Raw genomic sequence first — 17,716 nt, forward strand, 5'->3', positions numbered from 1 at the left:
TTGGCTTGACTTCACGTATCAATTAATGTAGGTAGATATTATTTAAGGTCAGCGACTGTTACTTATAAAAATGATAAAAGTGCAAAGGATTCACCGGAACCACATAAATTTTGAAAGTGGTCAATAAGATTTAAGTTTGGGAGCTTCTGGTTTAAAATATAAATTTAATATTACTAGTTCTGAACTTTTTATTTAACCGTGAACTGTGTTCTCAAAAAAAAAAGAACCATCTGTTTAGATCGCCGATCAAAAAGATTGAAATGTGTGAATAAAATACTTACATTATGTTGAATCGAATTCTGCAATGCTGTGGGCGAGAGAGGCGCGTGCGGACCATTACTGCCGACAGCACCACCTCCGGACTACAAACAAATACACACTATATTACACGCCACCGTTTCAAACACTATTATCTTAAATAATGACTTTAAAAACGCATGTATCATCTCTTTTAAGCTTTTCCAATTATAGTAAAATTTATTTATTATTAACATTGTCTCAGTAACAATGCTGCGTAAATAAAGTCGATGATAGCTTTGTGAAAAATAAATAGAGGAAAATTGTGTTCCGAGTGACACATCTGATCATATGATCGTATGCTATATGTTTATAACGTGAATTGCATTATGGATATGGACACGTGTATGGAGTGCATAATTAAAATATTACTCAAAGTCCACCATTAAAGGTACATTTTTTTTTCGTTACACTTGCTTTGTAAACTTATTCATTTTATAAATGTTTGTCCGTAAACATAAACTACATAAGTAATGTTATTTGGATAAAGAAGTTTATATTAACGTTTTTATAGCTTTACCACCTGAAAATCTATATAGCACTTGAGAAATGTGTGAAATGTACGAAATGAAAAGAAATTTGGGATTTAATACCACGGGGAGTGTACAATATTAAACCCTACGATATATATATATATATATATATATATATATATATATATATAATATGTGAGATATTACTTTAACTATTGAAAAAAATGGAACTGGTGATCATTATCATCACTTCAATCACACATAATACTAGGTTGGAACCGATTTATTACCTCGATCAAAGTTTCGTTTTGCTAAATTTTTAAGATTTATTGCATCGCTATCGTTAGAAGTTTAGGTAAACACGGGCTGAAAGAACCAAATAATTTGTATAGCAAGAAATCTATAGCCTAGAATCCTAGCCTCTAGAAGATCAGGAGGACCTAATCTCAGGAGTTAGAAGACATCTTGGGAAAAAGCGGCGAAGGATAGAGCGAGATGGATGATGATCGTGAGGGATGGCTAGACTCACAGAGAGTCGTAACGCCGCAGGAAGTGAGAAGATTAACTGCAAGATTGTAGGCACAGAATAGGCTGTCGTTAAATTCCACATATCAAGTGTATTTTGAATGGATATCAGAAACTGGACCTCAAGGCTGGACCTTTACTTCCTGCACAACAGCAGTGAGTATTGCAAGAAGAGTAAGTCTGTTGGCATTTTAAGTTTGTAAATCATACCAACAGCGAAGCTCCAACGTTAAAAAGATGTCAATTTGATATTTTTGAGCTCCGCAAAGACCACTTGTAATTTGCGGCGGGCAGTAGTCTCGTGAATATTTCCGGGTCAATTGCTATCTCGGTCGTCGCTTTTCATCACTTTTTAATTTGCTTTGGCAAATTAATGTTAAAGTAAAACCTCTACTGATTCTGGAACGGTTTTTTTACTTTCAGTAATCATTACATATAAAATCTGGCAGTGAAATAATTTATACAGAAGTTTTTTAAATGATAGAGTGTTTTTTAATGATATACCACGGAAAATGTGTTTTACATAAAAATTAATAATATATAATGATAACTTTTATCACCCATTTGATGATTGCAATTTTAATATCAAGTCAAATTAAATATGAACCAAACACTTTAAATGCCTATACATTAATGACTACAGAGAACAAACTATGACAAATATCTTGTCTGTGTGATTGATTGCTCTGATTGAGTTAAAAGTGTCAGGCCGCTAATCATCTGCTATTTGTAAGCCTCTTCCGTTATCGTATATTATCACTATAAGAAGCTTTCGATTATATGATGGAACACAGCGATAGGGGAACCCTAGATTGTAACTCTCTCGGAGTTGATCAGAATCGTGGAAATTCGAAAGTGCACTAATGTTGACACTGGAAATGTGCCGGCCATAACTTTCGCGTTGATGATCAACGGCAGATGCAACGGCAAACGGCAGATGGGGGAGTAAATATTTTTAACAGAGGCTTTGTGTGGAACAAAAAGGTGTAGGGCGTCTTTCCTGATGGATCTTGAAATTGTGACCAGATATCAGTGGGTAATGAGAGCAGGGCCTTTTTTAGCTTTAGGGACCATTTTTTTGAAAAGGCTTAAGATACCTTTCTCTTTGGGGGAAAGATAAAGTAATGGGAATTCTACTCACTGAAATCCCCTCGGTGATCTCAATCTCCTACACACCTCACAGGTATCCCACTGTTTTGTGCCAATATACATCCCGTGGTGAAATTGAACCTTCCCCGGGAACCTCGCTTTGCTACAATAATACGAAACCACTTCGCGTTGCTGCCTTTTCAGACTAAAAGCGAGAAGAGCTTATGTCCAAACTTTGATGAATGAACGCTTACAGTGGTAAGAATTTAAAGAAGAGAGTTAAGAGTTACTTACAGGCAGTTGAAGTTGGGGCTGCGCTCTTTTGAGACGCGCCGGTGCGGTGGGCGCAGGCGTGGGCGTCGTGGACGCGGAGTACCAGCCGCAGCCCACGTTTTGCGCCCCCGTGTGGACACCGTGCTGGAAATATATACACACTCGCACGCGTTCTTGTCTATACCATCACGAAATCATCATCATATCAGCGCATAGAAGCCACTAAAGCACTAATACTTATGTAATAAAAATGTTTACATAATTATACACTCAATTTGTTTTCAGTGATATAGGTAGTTTTTCCATATTTTGCAAATGTGTTAAGCTAGTAAACGACCCGAACAATTTTTGTTTTATGTTATTAGAACCCTTTAGTTATCAACTAAGCTTCAATTTTATATCTGCTCTTTTTATTCGATAAGATGACAGTAGATATGTTTGGAAATATAAGATACAAAGTGAATTGGTAAACGAAAGCGAGATTGTTTTATCCATTTCAAACAGATAAGTTCCTGTACAAAAAGACTGCACTTAACGAACGAGCTGCTAAGAGGCATGAGTTGGCAGCGCGCCAAGGCAATGCAGACACCGCTTACAATATATTGCCGTGAATTTGTTCACACGGATCCTCTTATTCTCGCGATTCCTTTGTGTTGTAGTGCAATTTATAAAATATTACATTTTTTTTCGATATTACAAATCTGCTTCGAGTGTTTATTGAATATCAACCTTTAAATAATTGATATACATTTCGTTCTGCCTTTTAAAATTTCTGTTTTATATTTTTCCCATCTATTGTATTTGAGCAAAATCTTAAAACACCATACAAAAAGTAAAAATGTTCTTCAAACGTTTTTTTTTAAATTAATGGTATCTTTCTCGAGTATTTTAATAATGTTTTCTTTCAATTCTACTTTTTAAAAAGTAAAAAAAACCTTGGCGAGTCCGTTACCAAAGGCACTTTGGTGGCCACTTACAAATAATATACATCTTGTCAGTTTATTTCTTGTGCTTTAATCCATGACTACTTTTTTAAATATTATTTTTTTACCCAATAATTACGCATTTGAGATTTAACACATTGCATGCCATGTGAGGCGTATACGACCCCGCTGCACTTTCTGTGCAGGCCCTTTACAGTTCTCGTTGAAAAACGAAGGATTCTTAAACAAATGAATTGTAGGGTCGAATATAGATCGAACTTCAAATCACGTATGTGCGTACGTAATGCATATTAAAATTTATAACTTTTCCCGCTAATTATAGCTTTGCAGTATTGAAAAAGTGAAAAGCATGCGTCTTACACGACTATTTTAATTTTTAAAGTGTGGGTCATATACGCCCCACGCGGCCCGAATTGAAAATCTTCAAAAATTTCCACATTATTAAATTATATAATTAACATGTCGTTAGCGTTGGATTCTTGAACCGGATCACCTGCTATCGCTGTTTCCCACCGTACGTAAACAACACACGGAGATTATACCGAGGTGTCAAATATTGTTAATATTTATGTTTGCATTGTGCACGGAATAACCGAATACGCATTGCACTCACACTTGGCTGACACAAATGACAATAACAATAACGCGGTAGTGTTATTGTGTGCACCAGGACGTTTATCAACACTCGTCACATCATCAACATCAATACTTGACATTCTACAAGTGAGTTATATAATATATAAGACTTATACAAAAGCGCGACGAGAGTATTTACCGCTGCTTACCATCAGTCCGTCGTCAACGCATCAACGGCAACATAGGTTTTGCTAGCAACAATAAAGCGCATATGATGCTTAGTCATATAATAATCACTGTATGAAAATATGGTAAGCGCTGGACGACGGACTGACGGTGAGGAGTAGCCGATACATGAGGTGAGGTGACTTCTCCGTCATACAGCCACACGCATACCTAGAGACAGCGTTAGAGTGGTTTCAGTACCACTGTAGTAAACTAGTGATAATATTCAAATGTGTAAATCTTCAAAAAGTTCACATAGCAGCTATTAGATAAGGATGATGTTCGTTTTAATCTCTGCACTCAATATTTATAGAGCAACATAATTTAAATATTTTTGTCGACGCAGCGTTGGTAGGCCACCCATTAGATGGATTGTCGACATAGCCAAGGTTGCGGGAAGACGCTGGATGCGAACAGTGCAAGTCTGGTCATCACAAAGATCTTTGGGCGAGGTTGATGCTTAGCATTGGGCGTTTATCGACTGACATGTTGATGCTGATATGTGTGCTTTGTGCTCTAGACATAAAAATGGCCCAAATCACAATGAGAATTATTTAATTATGGAATTAAGAAAAAAAGTGTAAATAGATTTATAAAACTTTATTTAAAATCTTAGTAATTCATACCTGGGCGAGCGGTGGATGGGCTTGGTGACGATGCACGTCCGAGTTCATGTCGGCCCACGTCGGAAAACTAGCACTAAGTACGCCTCATCGTCTGTAGACAAAGCAATGACATTCTTTACATTTATCTAACCATATTCTTTATAATAGTTAATAAAATTTGGTAGAGAAATTTTGTATTCTACAAATGCAGAAATATTTCTAGGACTTAAAACTAAGAGTCTGATATTGAAAATAATTTATTTATTTTAAATGGGCACGACAAAAGCTAACAATAAAATAAGCTTACATTAGTTTCGTATACTATAGGACAAAATTAAATACGATTGAATGTTGTAGGCGTACAGCTCTGGCCATAATTATACTGGCTTATATGTCTATAAACGTAAATAAATCAAAGCACGAACGATTTACATTAAATGAATCATAGTTAAAGATTATTTAATTTCAATACAGTGATATTATTAAAAAAAAAGAAATGTTTAATGAAAAAAATGCAAGTATGTAATTTCTGTCGTCTTATGAGAAACAAGTTTAACAAGAAGTAAAAGTAAAAAGTACGTAATTACAATAATACAAGGCAGTAAACTTTTGCTAAAAGTATAATGTGTAGGCATAAAATTAGCTGTAGCTAAAATACTAAAAGAACTATACACCCTTTATACATTTAATAAATATGCTCAACGCTTGTATGCCAGAATGAATAGTTCAAAAAGTTTTTAAAATTTTTTTTTTTAAATCGTTAATTGACCACCGTTACATTTTTACATGTGCTTTTTCGGAACTTTGCCAGAGAGAACAAGAGTTTTTCCGCATAGTAAATTCATTACATAAAGAAACTGTCTGTATATATAGTATATTTTGGTTAGAGCTATTTGCCCGTAGGCATTTACTACTTAACTGAATTTGAGGCAGTCGAGAACTGTTAAGCCTAAACCCTTTTTGCAGTTACTCTAACCTCAAGCGTTCCCTCGGGGATTTTAGTTCGAGCCACTACATTACTTCGAGAATGAAAAACTTTTTTTTATATATTTCTCTTTCAACGCAAGGCTGATACATATAAATAATAAAAACAAAAGTCTAAACAAGTACGTTCGTCAATGTGAATCATATTAGATAACGTTGTTGGAATTTCTCCCGCCACATCTTTTCCCGAAACTAACGTAGCTCGACAAAAGCGAACGAGCAAAGTCGAGGTCTTGAATGTAAAACGGGTATCCAGTGACAATCCAGCGAGGGTGTCCTCTCGGGAGTCGCCATGGAGCTTCCGTCAAAGCGACCAAGTGTATAAGCAGTGCCCGAACTGAGGATTCTATGGAAACTCATGGACTTTGCTAGCTATAAATGAGAGTTATTCTAAGCGCCACAAGTACCCTGTCTCCTCGCACCCGGGGAAAATGCAAATGTCATTTGGGCTGTAGTGTCAGTCCAAAAACCAAAAAATATTTATATCGTCATTAAAACCTCTATGCATTTATAACTATGAAGTCATAGCGTCAGAATTCCAAAAGTACAAAAACCTGTTCAGGTTTCATTTAAAAACGTTACTGTAAAATTAAAGTAATAATTACTTTTTTAATTGTTTAATTAAAATACGACATTCACTGGTATGCAGTAAACAAATAACTTTCAAGGTCGCAAAGAGATCGCAATACGAAATTCAATGGTCTGCGACTGTTATTTATTACACTGGTGTAAACAATATAATTATTTATGGTACAACTATTCAGGAAAGTATAAAAACAAAGATAAAATACCACATATGATGCCATTTGCGAAGTAATAGACGTCTATGAAACATAATATCAGACTAACAAAGTTACTCAAATAATAGTAAACAAAAGGAAGTGAAATAAATGTACTCTAATTTAGACGTGACTTTCACTTACCTCTTGCAACAATTAATTTATCGCAACGTTTCGTTCAAGAAAAAAATTTCTTTGTGTATCGATTTCACTGACATTAGTATTTATGTTCGTTCTATTGGGAATCCATAACGGATGCCAAGTCCATCAATGATAACATCCGGGACGGGTTATTCGGAAGCATATATATATCAAGATATTTTCTGCTAAGAAATTTTAGATGCGACGTGAACGAGTTCCTAATAGATTAATTAACGAAAGGAACTATTTTCAGAGTCTACCTACGCACAAAATGTAGCACGTCGTTTCACACGCCCATTCGCATTCCATATACTACTGATACTAAACATACTTTGGTAATCATTATAACAATCATTTGTAATCTCGAAACGGTAATCATGATATCTATGATACTAACAAATACCAGGACTCTTCTGTTCCCAGGATTATGTTTCGTCTTTTGAGCTCTTAGTTCTTACATTATTTGTACAATCTTTTTTATGGAGTTATCTCTATTTAATTTATTTTCAGCACATCATGAAATGAACCTTTCGTTAAAAACTTAGATATAAAATCAAAAAATGCAATCTACATATTCTTTAGAATTTTTTATAACTGAAAATTACGCCAACATGAACCGAATAAGAAGTACTATTACAGCAAAGATTTTAAATAAACTGGTGGGTTTTGTTAAACAAAGGTTTATTCCGCCTAATTAAACGAAAGTCGGGCAAAGTAATTATTAATACGCGCTCTGCTTATTGTAAAATTATAACAATGATATTAATTTAATTCACACTAATTTTAATCAATTCCGGTCAATGCCTGCATTTTCGAGTTATCAGAGTTTAGGAGTTGGGAACATATGTTGTATATATTTAATACAGCTTTCAAAGCTCTTTTCATTTCAGTATACGTGGAGATCTGTTATAATGAGCAGAGCCTGCATAAAGCCCTGAATACAATGTGTTTGATATCATATATCATATCATGTTCAATGAATGATAATTGTAATTGATAGCTTGTATAAATTATTATTTTTTGTTTTGATTATTTGTTTATTTTATTTGATCGTCTATAGTTATAATTACATTAGCTGTAATATTTTTGTTACTTGTATTTAAAACTTGATGTACACAACATACAACATTATGTTGATAATCCTACTAAGTATACATATTTGTCTATATTAGTTTCAGTTGAGAATTTCTTGTATGTACCAAAAGTTGTAGAGTTAAATATGCTCTAATGAAAAGGAAATTGCGCTATTTAACTCTCCGAGCGATCGATAACACAGAACGTCGCTGAAGCGTACAAGATGCCGTGCCCAGTTCGGTTACGCTTCTGTAAAGCGACTTACATAACATGAAACATAAACGATCACTTAAAAACTAACTGCAATTATGAAAAAATTCTGCTTTTTAATTGGATTCATATTTTTTTTAAATACAATAACACGTTTATTATAATTAACTTATATTCGATACCACAACTTAAGTGGTCCAGTAGAGAAGTCTGTTTTAAGAAGTAGTTTATCCGTGAGTTGTTATTCTTTGCCGGTTACAACGTAATATAAACCATGTCCAGATTCTGCCCTCCGCACGTCAGAAATACTTCCTAGTGAAATGTCTGGGCTAATGAGACGGATCCCCTTATAGAGGCGACAACAGTCGACACCACACTGACTTTAGTATCTCGCTTTTATTTCCATTTAAAATCAGGTCGCTGACATGCCTTCTTCGTCACTTTCTACCATAAAGTCGTTTATATCGTAATTCGAAATACAGCGCAACTTCATAATATTGGCAATCTGCCCATAATAGTAGTGAACATATCCTTAAATCAGAAACAAATCTACAGACCACATAAGTTTATTGACTTAATCCTGCTATTTGTTTATATTTTGGCTGTGTTTTTGATCGTTATTAAATCGGTTCATCATTATTTTCAAACCATACAGTTAGAGATTGGAAATATACATATTGACCTAAAGTTTATTTATGTATAACAAACAAAATAATAACATGAATTTATATACCGATTGTAATGCCTGTTATAATAAATAAGAAAAAATGATAGCAGCTGAGAACTTATGTGTACATAATTGCTTTTGTATTACTTCGATTCCAAAGAATAATTGGAACCTTGTGTGAAATGAATTATGCGTCGAAACCCACTTAGTGTGTCCGCTATTGCAACTACGGATATGGTAATTGTTCACGCAGCTATTTGGCGAATGTCAGTAATATTACGTATTTCGTGTTTTAAGCCTAACTTTTAGTATAAATCTAACTGGTTACATATTTCAATATCCATTTTAAATATATACTACCGTATTTAGATTATCAATACCAACTGTGCCATACGCTATTTGTGCCGGTCTTCGGCGTCGAGTATTATGTCTGTTATTTCGAACCTGATTCGGGTCTGATCGGAGCAGCTTATGCTGCTGTAGCCTGGTCGCCGTCAAGACGCGTAATCTTAAGTTTTTCCAAGATGTCTCCACTTTTACTTGCCATGTGACCAAAAAACTTAAAAATTCGTAGTTCAAAGGCGTTCTAAATGATTCAACAGGTACTAAAGGACATTTGAAATCTTTTATACGTTATATGTTTCAACGTAATACCTAGCTATAGGTCTTTGATTAGTTGGACTTATTATTTATCTTATCATTCCACAATAGTCAGCTGCCTTGTGCCTTTCCGAAATATCCACCGTTCCATCGTGAAATAGTTAATATTACATTGCAGCACAGATCTAGCTTATACAGTGGGTAGTTTTAAAATAATCTATCAATAAACATTTTGATAATAATCCAGTGCACACGCATCAACACGTATCCCAGTGTTTGAATCGCCTTGTGAATGTTTTCTATGCAACGGAACGTTAATTTTGTAATTATCACGCAAATTAAACTGGTCTTATAATTATTTCACAATTGTTAAACAACTCATTAACTCCACGATTCGATTCAAGGAAAGGTGGGATAATTGCATCGATAAATAAATAGCCCGACTGATATCTACCAACAGGTAATCATCTCTATTATCTGTAAGGCGATGAAATAAATACCAAGCGGAAAATAATTACTTATTGAAAATAACTTTAACAAAGGTTCGCTTTCAAAACCGGTAAAAAATTTAGTTAATGTACATAACAAATATATTTATACGAATATTAAGAATTATTATTCATGTAAATATCAATACAAAATTCATATCTACCTAATTACATGCTAAAGCTATATTTAAAGAGCAATCAATAAAATTGTGCAATATTCATAGATTCTAAAGACAATAGAAGTATATATGTAAAGGGGAAAAAAAGACGGGAGATACGCTTGTCTTTGGTGTGTATATAGATGAGTGTAGTTCAAATGTACTAAATGAAATGGCCAGATGACCGTTAAGGTAGTCGAAAGACGCCGGGTACAAGCCGCTTTCAACGGTTCTCATTGAAGAAGTGTGGAAGGGGCCTATGTTCAGCAGTGGAAGTCCTACGATTAAAATTATGATGATGACTAGATTTCATAATTTTCATAGTTTATTTATACCAGGGATCAGTGGATAAAAGTAAATTCACCAGTCGTTAATTCGCAATTTAAAACTGGTTAAATTAGGTAACGCAGGTTACTATAAATAGTTGTTTTTTATGTCATCCTTATAATAAAAATAATGATTCTGCAAACTTTACATCATACAATTGATTAGTTGTTTGCCAAATCGAATATTAAGCTTTCTGCACGGAAACCCAAATTTGATAGTGTGTTAATCTCTATTGGGCAATTCCTTGCGAAAGATCTAGCACGAAAACGGACACCAAGTTGTACATTAATTAAAAGTTATATTTACTCTCCAATAAAAAATAGTTTTTAATAATAATGTTTCGTCTTACGTCGTATATGCAATGGCTATTATGGAAAAATAGAGATGTTTGATATCTGCGCAGTATCGAGTAAGTAATGTAATAAATTAACGGCGTACACAGCATTAGCAGTGAATCGAAGAGATCTGCGACTAGTTAGACAATCGCCGCCGCAACAAACACGAGGCGACGTTCAATGAGTAATGTTCATACAAACGTTGACACATCTGTCCGCGCGGGTCGCAAGGTTTCTTCAAGGTTGCACGTACATATACGACACGGTGACCAACTGATTCAGAGTTACACAATAAAAAAATGTATTATAACACGCTCAGCGAGCATCTTTCGTGTTGTTCTGTGGGTAACGCGTAATTACTAATTGTTCATGTTGTTTTTACATAGTGTTCAAAGTTAAAGAACTGCGATTATCTGTATAATGTTGTTAGGCTTGTAAAATAATAAATTCTACATTGAAGAACAGCGTTAGGCAAACGAGCTCGTTTTTAATCGATTTACGAAATTTTGGCATTATTTATTTCAACCGGAGAACTTTCACCGCTGGACACCGGCGTTCCCTAGGCGAGCTTAAGTAAGTGGTCATAACAAATTGTCCAAAATGGTAAAATTATTGAATGAATTAAAATAAGCAGTAACAAAGTAAATACATTTTTCATGTATTAAATAATTTTCTTAATACACAATTATTGTTTTAGATGCACTTAATTAATATCAAAGAAGTAGAACTGATCTATACACAAGTGTATTTTAGTAATGTCACAAAACGTGTAGAAGGAAATTGGGAAGTTTTCAGTTTAAAGACTAAAATGGTTGGTCGCGAAGTGTTGGCAACGATATCGTATTCATAAGTACAATGCAAGCAAGTAAGGAGAGCGCGCCGGAGGACAGACGCGTGCCGAGTTGAACGACCACGCGTTTCACTTTTATCCTCTCCGCGTCCCCTCTAACACTGCCAATTTAACTTTATAAACTTGCAATATTTCAACAACTCAAACAAAACCTCATTTTTGTAAAAAACGTCAGTCAGTGTTGTAAATTTGGATTTCATAAGCCTACGAATCTTATAAATAATCTTTTTTACAAAGTCGATCGAAGCATCATGAAATTATTAGTATAAAGGCAGACAATCCACCGCACATAATGACAATAATTATGTTCATTTAAGTTTGTATATTTGATAGATAAATATCATTAGAAATTATTTACCGCATCAATAACTTTCATTTGATTATTATTCACGTTATTCTAAGCCCTTCCAAAAGTGAAAGTAATCCGAACCCAAAAAATTTTTCCAGTCTTTCGGTACCTGGTCAATTATGTTTTATATCAATACCTACATGAGGTCTCTATAGCCACATTCGCATTAAGTGAATAGAAAACATAGCAGTCAGACATTCCGTAAATACCGATCGCCGGGAGTGCTCTACTCCAGAACCGGTCTCACAATGTAAACATTGATTTGTAAATTTATGAGTGAGTAATCATATTCATTCTTTATAACAAAAGATCACTATTATCTTATTAATAAAGTATCTAAGATAGATTTCTTTTTTCAAGCCAATACATCTATATTGTTTAACTAATTTAAAATTTAATTTGTTATTCATTTAACACATTATAATATTATAATGTTTGATAACTATTTTGCATTAACAGGAATAATTGATATAAATATGTTTTAATTAATAAATAAGTTTATTGACATAGTCATACAGTAAAATCTGTGATAGAAATGGCAAACATAGCAGCGAACGTGAATCTTAAAAAAAAACGGCGGTTTATCAACTATTTATATTCTTAAGATCATTATGGTTGTGGTGTGTTTTATAATACACAATCTATCACCAAAAACTTGAAGGGGCATAGAAAAAGTAACTATCAATGTATTACAATTATTTTTTTAGAAATCAATTAATTAAAAATAATTAATTACCAAGTATATATATTTTGGGTATAGATGTACAGAAAGTAATTTCAATTTTATTTTTAAATTAGTCTATGAGTAGGATCCAACAAACCTTTTTTTTTCGGAAGTAACACAACTTTACGCCTGAAAAATTTCATACGGGGCCACGCAATAAAGGTCTACCGGAAGAAGTGGAAGTTGGCCGTTGACTTTTGGCCTTAAACGCATGCAGGAAGCGATAGCCGCGAACTATATTTGTATAGGTGTCCACGTTTCACCACTTGTTTACTTTAACGGCCATCTGTCTGCAGTTTAGATTTATTTCAGTAAGGCTTAACCCGGAACTGTTGTCACAAAACTAACAAGGCATATCGCGTGTGCGATCGTGTTGCAGGTTATTAATTACATGAAATATAAACTTCGTTATCAATAGTGAGTTACATTGTTTTAATATGCATGTTCTTGCAATAATAATTAATTCTCCTTGTTCTATTCTTAGTTGCTATAAATTTATCAATAATAAGAATATAAAAAAAAATAGCCAAAAAAAGGACAACTTATACATGATTTTCTAATGGTTTAAATCACAAATTGTGCACTTGTAGGGGCTATCATAAGCATCATCGTCATAAACTTTTATATATACTTTTATATATAATATGATACAAAAAAGTAAGACAAGGACCAATATTCCGCACAAGCCACTTCTGCACAAGCAGTCGTAATCGTGCAACAAAGTGCACCGCCCGCCAGCCCGCAGATAAATCCGCATGCGGCAAACAATGCGAATAACACAACTACCACCGCTAAATGACACAACACGTGTTTCACCCGTCACCGGGGCATCTCCAGGAGTTATGTTACACCGATTAGTGCCAAACACAGAGTTGAAAGTCTGATATAAATATAAATTAATACATAATAAACTTGTACTATTAATTAATGAAAATAACGAAAACTATGGGAATGGAACGACTGCTACATAAATACAAACTTCCAACGATAAAACTATAATTGAATTATTGACTCGACAAAAAAATTTTTAATTCATTAACACATTGTCGTCGTTTCAGTCCATAGACATACATTACTATATAGACCACATAGACATACATATTATTTACATATAGAATAAATAATAGCGTTTTTAACAATCATTACTGAAGGTTAAAAGGGCAATCCCTTCAAAGACACTAAATATAAAACTTATACAATATTTCGTTTCTGAGTTTCGAAGGGAAATTTTAATTTTTTTTAAATTAGAACGTGAAGAAAGGTACATTGTTCCAAGTGTTGATCACAAGGGGAACATGTTTAAATATACGTTAAGGGGTTACAATATAGTTAGCGTGAATAAGTATCAACAGTCCAGTAAGCGGAAGGCGGGAAAGCTTTCCCAACAAAACAGTTTGATTTATATTTCCTTTGACACAGGAGTGCCTCGCTGACTCATACCTTTGCGATAGTTATCAGCAAGGGGGTTTTAAATAGCACTTGACTTTAAGCTATACCCACGTATTGACTTGAATAAAATAGAACGGAGCCCTTTAAACATGAATAATATTGAAAATGTAATAACCTGTAGGATGACAAGTTACACAAAAGTTTAATTTAGTAGTAGCGTATTAAATTTAAGAATAATTGCCTTTTATCACTTGAAATAACGGGATGTAAATATCCACAAAATATATCCACAAAGAATGAAAATTCCTTTTCTTTCTAAATTATTAAGCAGGCCATAAATAGTATTTTTTAAAGTACAAAGAGTAAATGAGAAATTTTAAATTCAAGTAAAATTATTAATTGCTTAATTTGTATAGATCCAAGGATCACGAGACGGGTTACGCCGCACAGGATACCCAGCCGACTAAAAATACACGATGCCGCAGGACAAACGGGATGTCTGGACATTCTATAACGGTTGCAATCGATATACAATGGCCGCGCAGTTTTCGCAACCACGAAATATTCGTCAGCTATGTTAAAGAAAGCCCATTGATCTTTTTTCTACAAAATATACCAAAATAACACTCGATGTATTTTCTATATTTTATTTAACATCACATTCTTCATATAATGTATTATATTTATAAATTAACAGAGCCTAGCTGACAGTCTGTTAGTTGAGACCAGAAATTATTTGATGTACCAAAAACATTTTTTTTTGTTTATTGAATGAACAATTTTTGCCTATTTGATTTTTCAAACCAATGTACCGTTACTGGAAGTGTTAAATATTATAGGAGCAAATTTTAGAGCACCCAAGTAGTTAAAATAGCAAATACTGTACTCAGATTTACTTTTTAATTTCCTAGTAAACACGCTGTGCATGCGATCACACAATATATTTACTTTCCCAACATCAATATTTTTATTGTTTTATTTGCTTAAAATAGTACTTGCCATTTTTGACAGCTTATCATCGGTTTTGCAAATTATTAACATCTCAGATCTAATTTTGCCAATTGATTAGTCCAAATAAGGATGTACGGTGAGGGTGACAGTGACATGACGCATGAGAACGACGTCGCCCGAGACGCGTCCACGTATGGCCTCGCCGCACACGACTCGACGGCGACAATCGCAAATAACCGTTAATTTTTTTTCTGCGGTTTATTCCTTTTTTATGATTATCAAATATCTTCATGTCATAAGTGTGTATATATTAACGATGATATAACATTAAACCAAGACAGAAAAACCCGCTATATTATTTCGTAGACTATTTTGCCTATTATGTGGTGTAAATAATGTTACACTGCCAGCCATATTCTGCTTTGTGTACCAAATCGAAATTCAGCTCACGGAAACAGAGATTCCAGAGCTAAAGACTTTACTCTGGCAGACCGTGTTCCAGTTACAACGGTGCCGCTCGAAAGAAAAGGGATTACGTAGGTGTATAGTGTTGTGACATAGTGCAGTGTAGTGTAGGACTGCAGAGTAGTAGGGAGCGACACGGGCCTCCCCTGACCATCCTCGCTAGAACGCGGGCAACACAGGCGGACACCACCCTCGGTGTTGTGTATAAGAGTGTGTGGTGCATCGTGGCCAACGGTAGCCGGATGTAGGATGTTATTTTGCCTGCAAACACATAATTTGTATAGATGTTTACATATAAAATTTTGTTGTATTTAGGTTGTTATTAGACTTATTACCATTTTTAAATGAATAATTTATTAATTCATAGTAAATGTTTAATAGGGCGCTATTTTAAGTATTAATTCATGATATGCAGATGACATTATCGTTTGCATACTCTGTGGCGCCAGGTAGATGGTAAAACTGCAGCCTCCCCACAATGACGCGAGCTGTATTAGCTCGCATACCACCGCGGTGCCAGGACATACTTGCGACAAATCATAAGATTTCACCTCCAAGGTCTTAAGAGGTTGAAGAGGGTACGGAATAACTTCCTTCGACTCTTCGGCCAACAAATCTAAGTTGTTTTGGTCCAAACGTCCGCAGACCTCTAGATAACTTCGACCAACGTCTCGTTACATGAAAAGTAGATTGCGAAAAACCGCGTAGTTGATCACCTACCCCCAGTGGGTAGGTGATCAACTACGCGGTTCTCATCAAGTCAAGTCAATAATGTGCCGTCGTATTACTACCGTCTTGAAAAAAGCGAAGGACAAGGTTGAACGAAAACATCTCGTCGGCTTTTGTCAAGGAGTTTCAAGACGGATAGAACATTCCGTAATAACGAAACGATTGAAAAATAAGAAAAAATTAGAGACGGCACAGCGGTTTCGGAAGCATTTTAAACAACTTTTGTAACAATTAAACAAAGCTTTTTTGTTTTAATAATCGCACTTTATTATCTTTACAAGAATGTTATTTAATTTTCCAACGGATTATATAACGTTACCTATTCGATAAAATAAATAAACTCTTAGTAAAATTATCCAACAAGAGTTGGTTATTTAGCACCGTCACACGAGTAAATCAGTAGAATGTTAACTAAAAAGTGATTACGGTTCTGATTGTCCACAATTGATACAAAGAATCGGATAAACAAAAGCGAACGGTAATCGTTATCGAGAAATGCCAAGAAAACTCCAATTAATGCAGTTGCATATGCACTGGTAGAATTCTATTGCGCAACGCTTGCCTATTCAGCTGCTCATAGAAACGAACATTCGTGCGAGATTTACTTTGTATATACACACGGCGAAAGTTAGATAACCGAGCGGGAGCATTATCTATTGTAATGTACAACATACATAGTAATTCACGATATAAATATATATTTTTAAGATTCGTAATACGTTTATTCTTACAATATGTTATTATTATTCTTACAATATATATAACAATATATATATATATATATATATATATATATATATATATTCAAATTAAAAGCAAAAATCACTTTTTTTTTCTTGTTTACTAAACAGTTTGATGCAATTTATAATTGCAAGTTTTACAAATGTTTAGTAACTAAAATTAATCTACATGTTCTGCGAATTTTAACCGAACTATATACAAACATACCTTACTTTATACAAGTAATATTAATTCTATAAAATTATTGTTTAGTTAAAATTTGTACAACATAAATGAGAAAGAGTGAAAGAAAACGAAAGTGACTTATTTAATACTCTTTATAATTATTCCTTCCTTGATTGTTGAATTGTTTTCGAAACAAGTTGTTAGGTGGCGTGCATAGGTTTATAATTTACAATATAATTAACGTTGACTAAAATCTCTCAACACACGAGAAGTTATCGATTCTCTACAACTACACCACATCGGATCTACAGCAACTTACGGAAAATGCTAATTAAGTTTACCGCAGTACACAGGTTGATTGGTTATAGGTGGAAAAGCTTTATGTACGTAGTACATTTGTCAGCCAAAAGTTTTTACACCTATTCCTAACTAACTAATATGAATACTTTGAAATAAGCCACATAAATAATTTCTTCATTGAAACGCAACTGGCCCATAACTATTAACAGTGCAAGTCTTCAGAAACAGATAGTGAACAATCATATTAATATGCAGTAATCCGAACTTTGTAAACGAGATTTCT

At 34.1% G+C, this 17,716-nt stretch overlaps 1 protein-coding gene across 3 annotated transcripts in view; it reads right to left on the reverse strand.

Moving 5' to 3' along the window:
• The window catches only part of LOC137923271 (tyrosine-protein kinase CSK-like), a 39,894-nt gene that overhangs the window by 14,871 nt on the left and 7,307 nt on the right, over positions 1-17,716 (reverse strand). For all 3 annotated transcript variants that reach the window (XM_068766468.1, XM_068766470.1, XM_068766469.1), the window contains exons 2-4: positions 5,029-5,119; positions 2,679-2,801; positions 282-362 (exon numbers count right to left, since the gene is read on the reverse strand). In XM_068766468.1, the coding sequence (XP_068622569.1) occupies positions 282-362; positions 2,679-2,801; positions 5,029-5,076 (252 nt within the window). In that variant the 5' untranslated portion in view covers positions 5,077-5,119. The remainder of the gene's footprint in view (positions 1-281; positions 363-2,678; positions 2,802-5,028; positions 5,120-17,716) is intronic.

This window comes from Battus philenor, unplaced genomic scaffold (assembly GCF_028537555.1).
Source record: "Battus philenor isolate CCGP_79_NKW_IND1 unplaced genomic scaffold, ilBatPhil1.0.hap1 SCAF_21, whole genome shotgun sequence".
In the NCBI taxonomy this organism is placed as follows: domain Eukaryota; kingdom Metazoa; phylum Arthropoda; class Insecta; order Lepidoptera; family Papilionidae; genus Battus; species Battus philenor.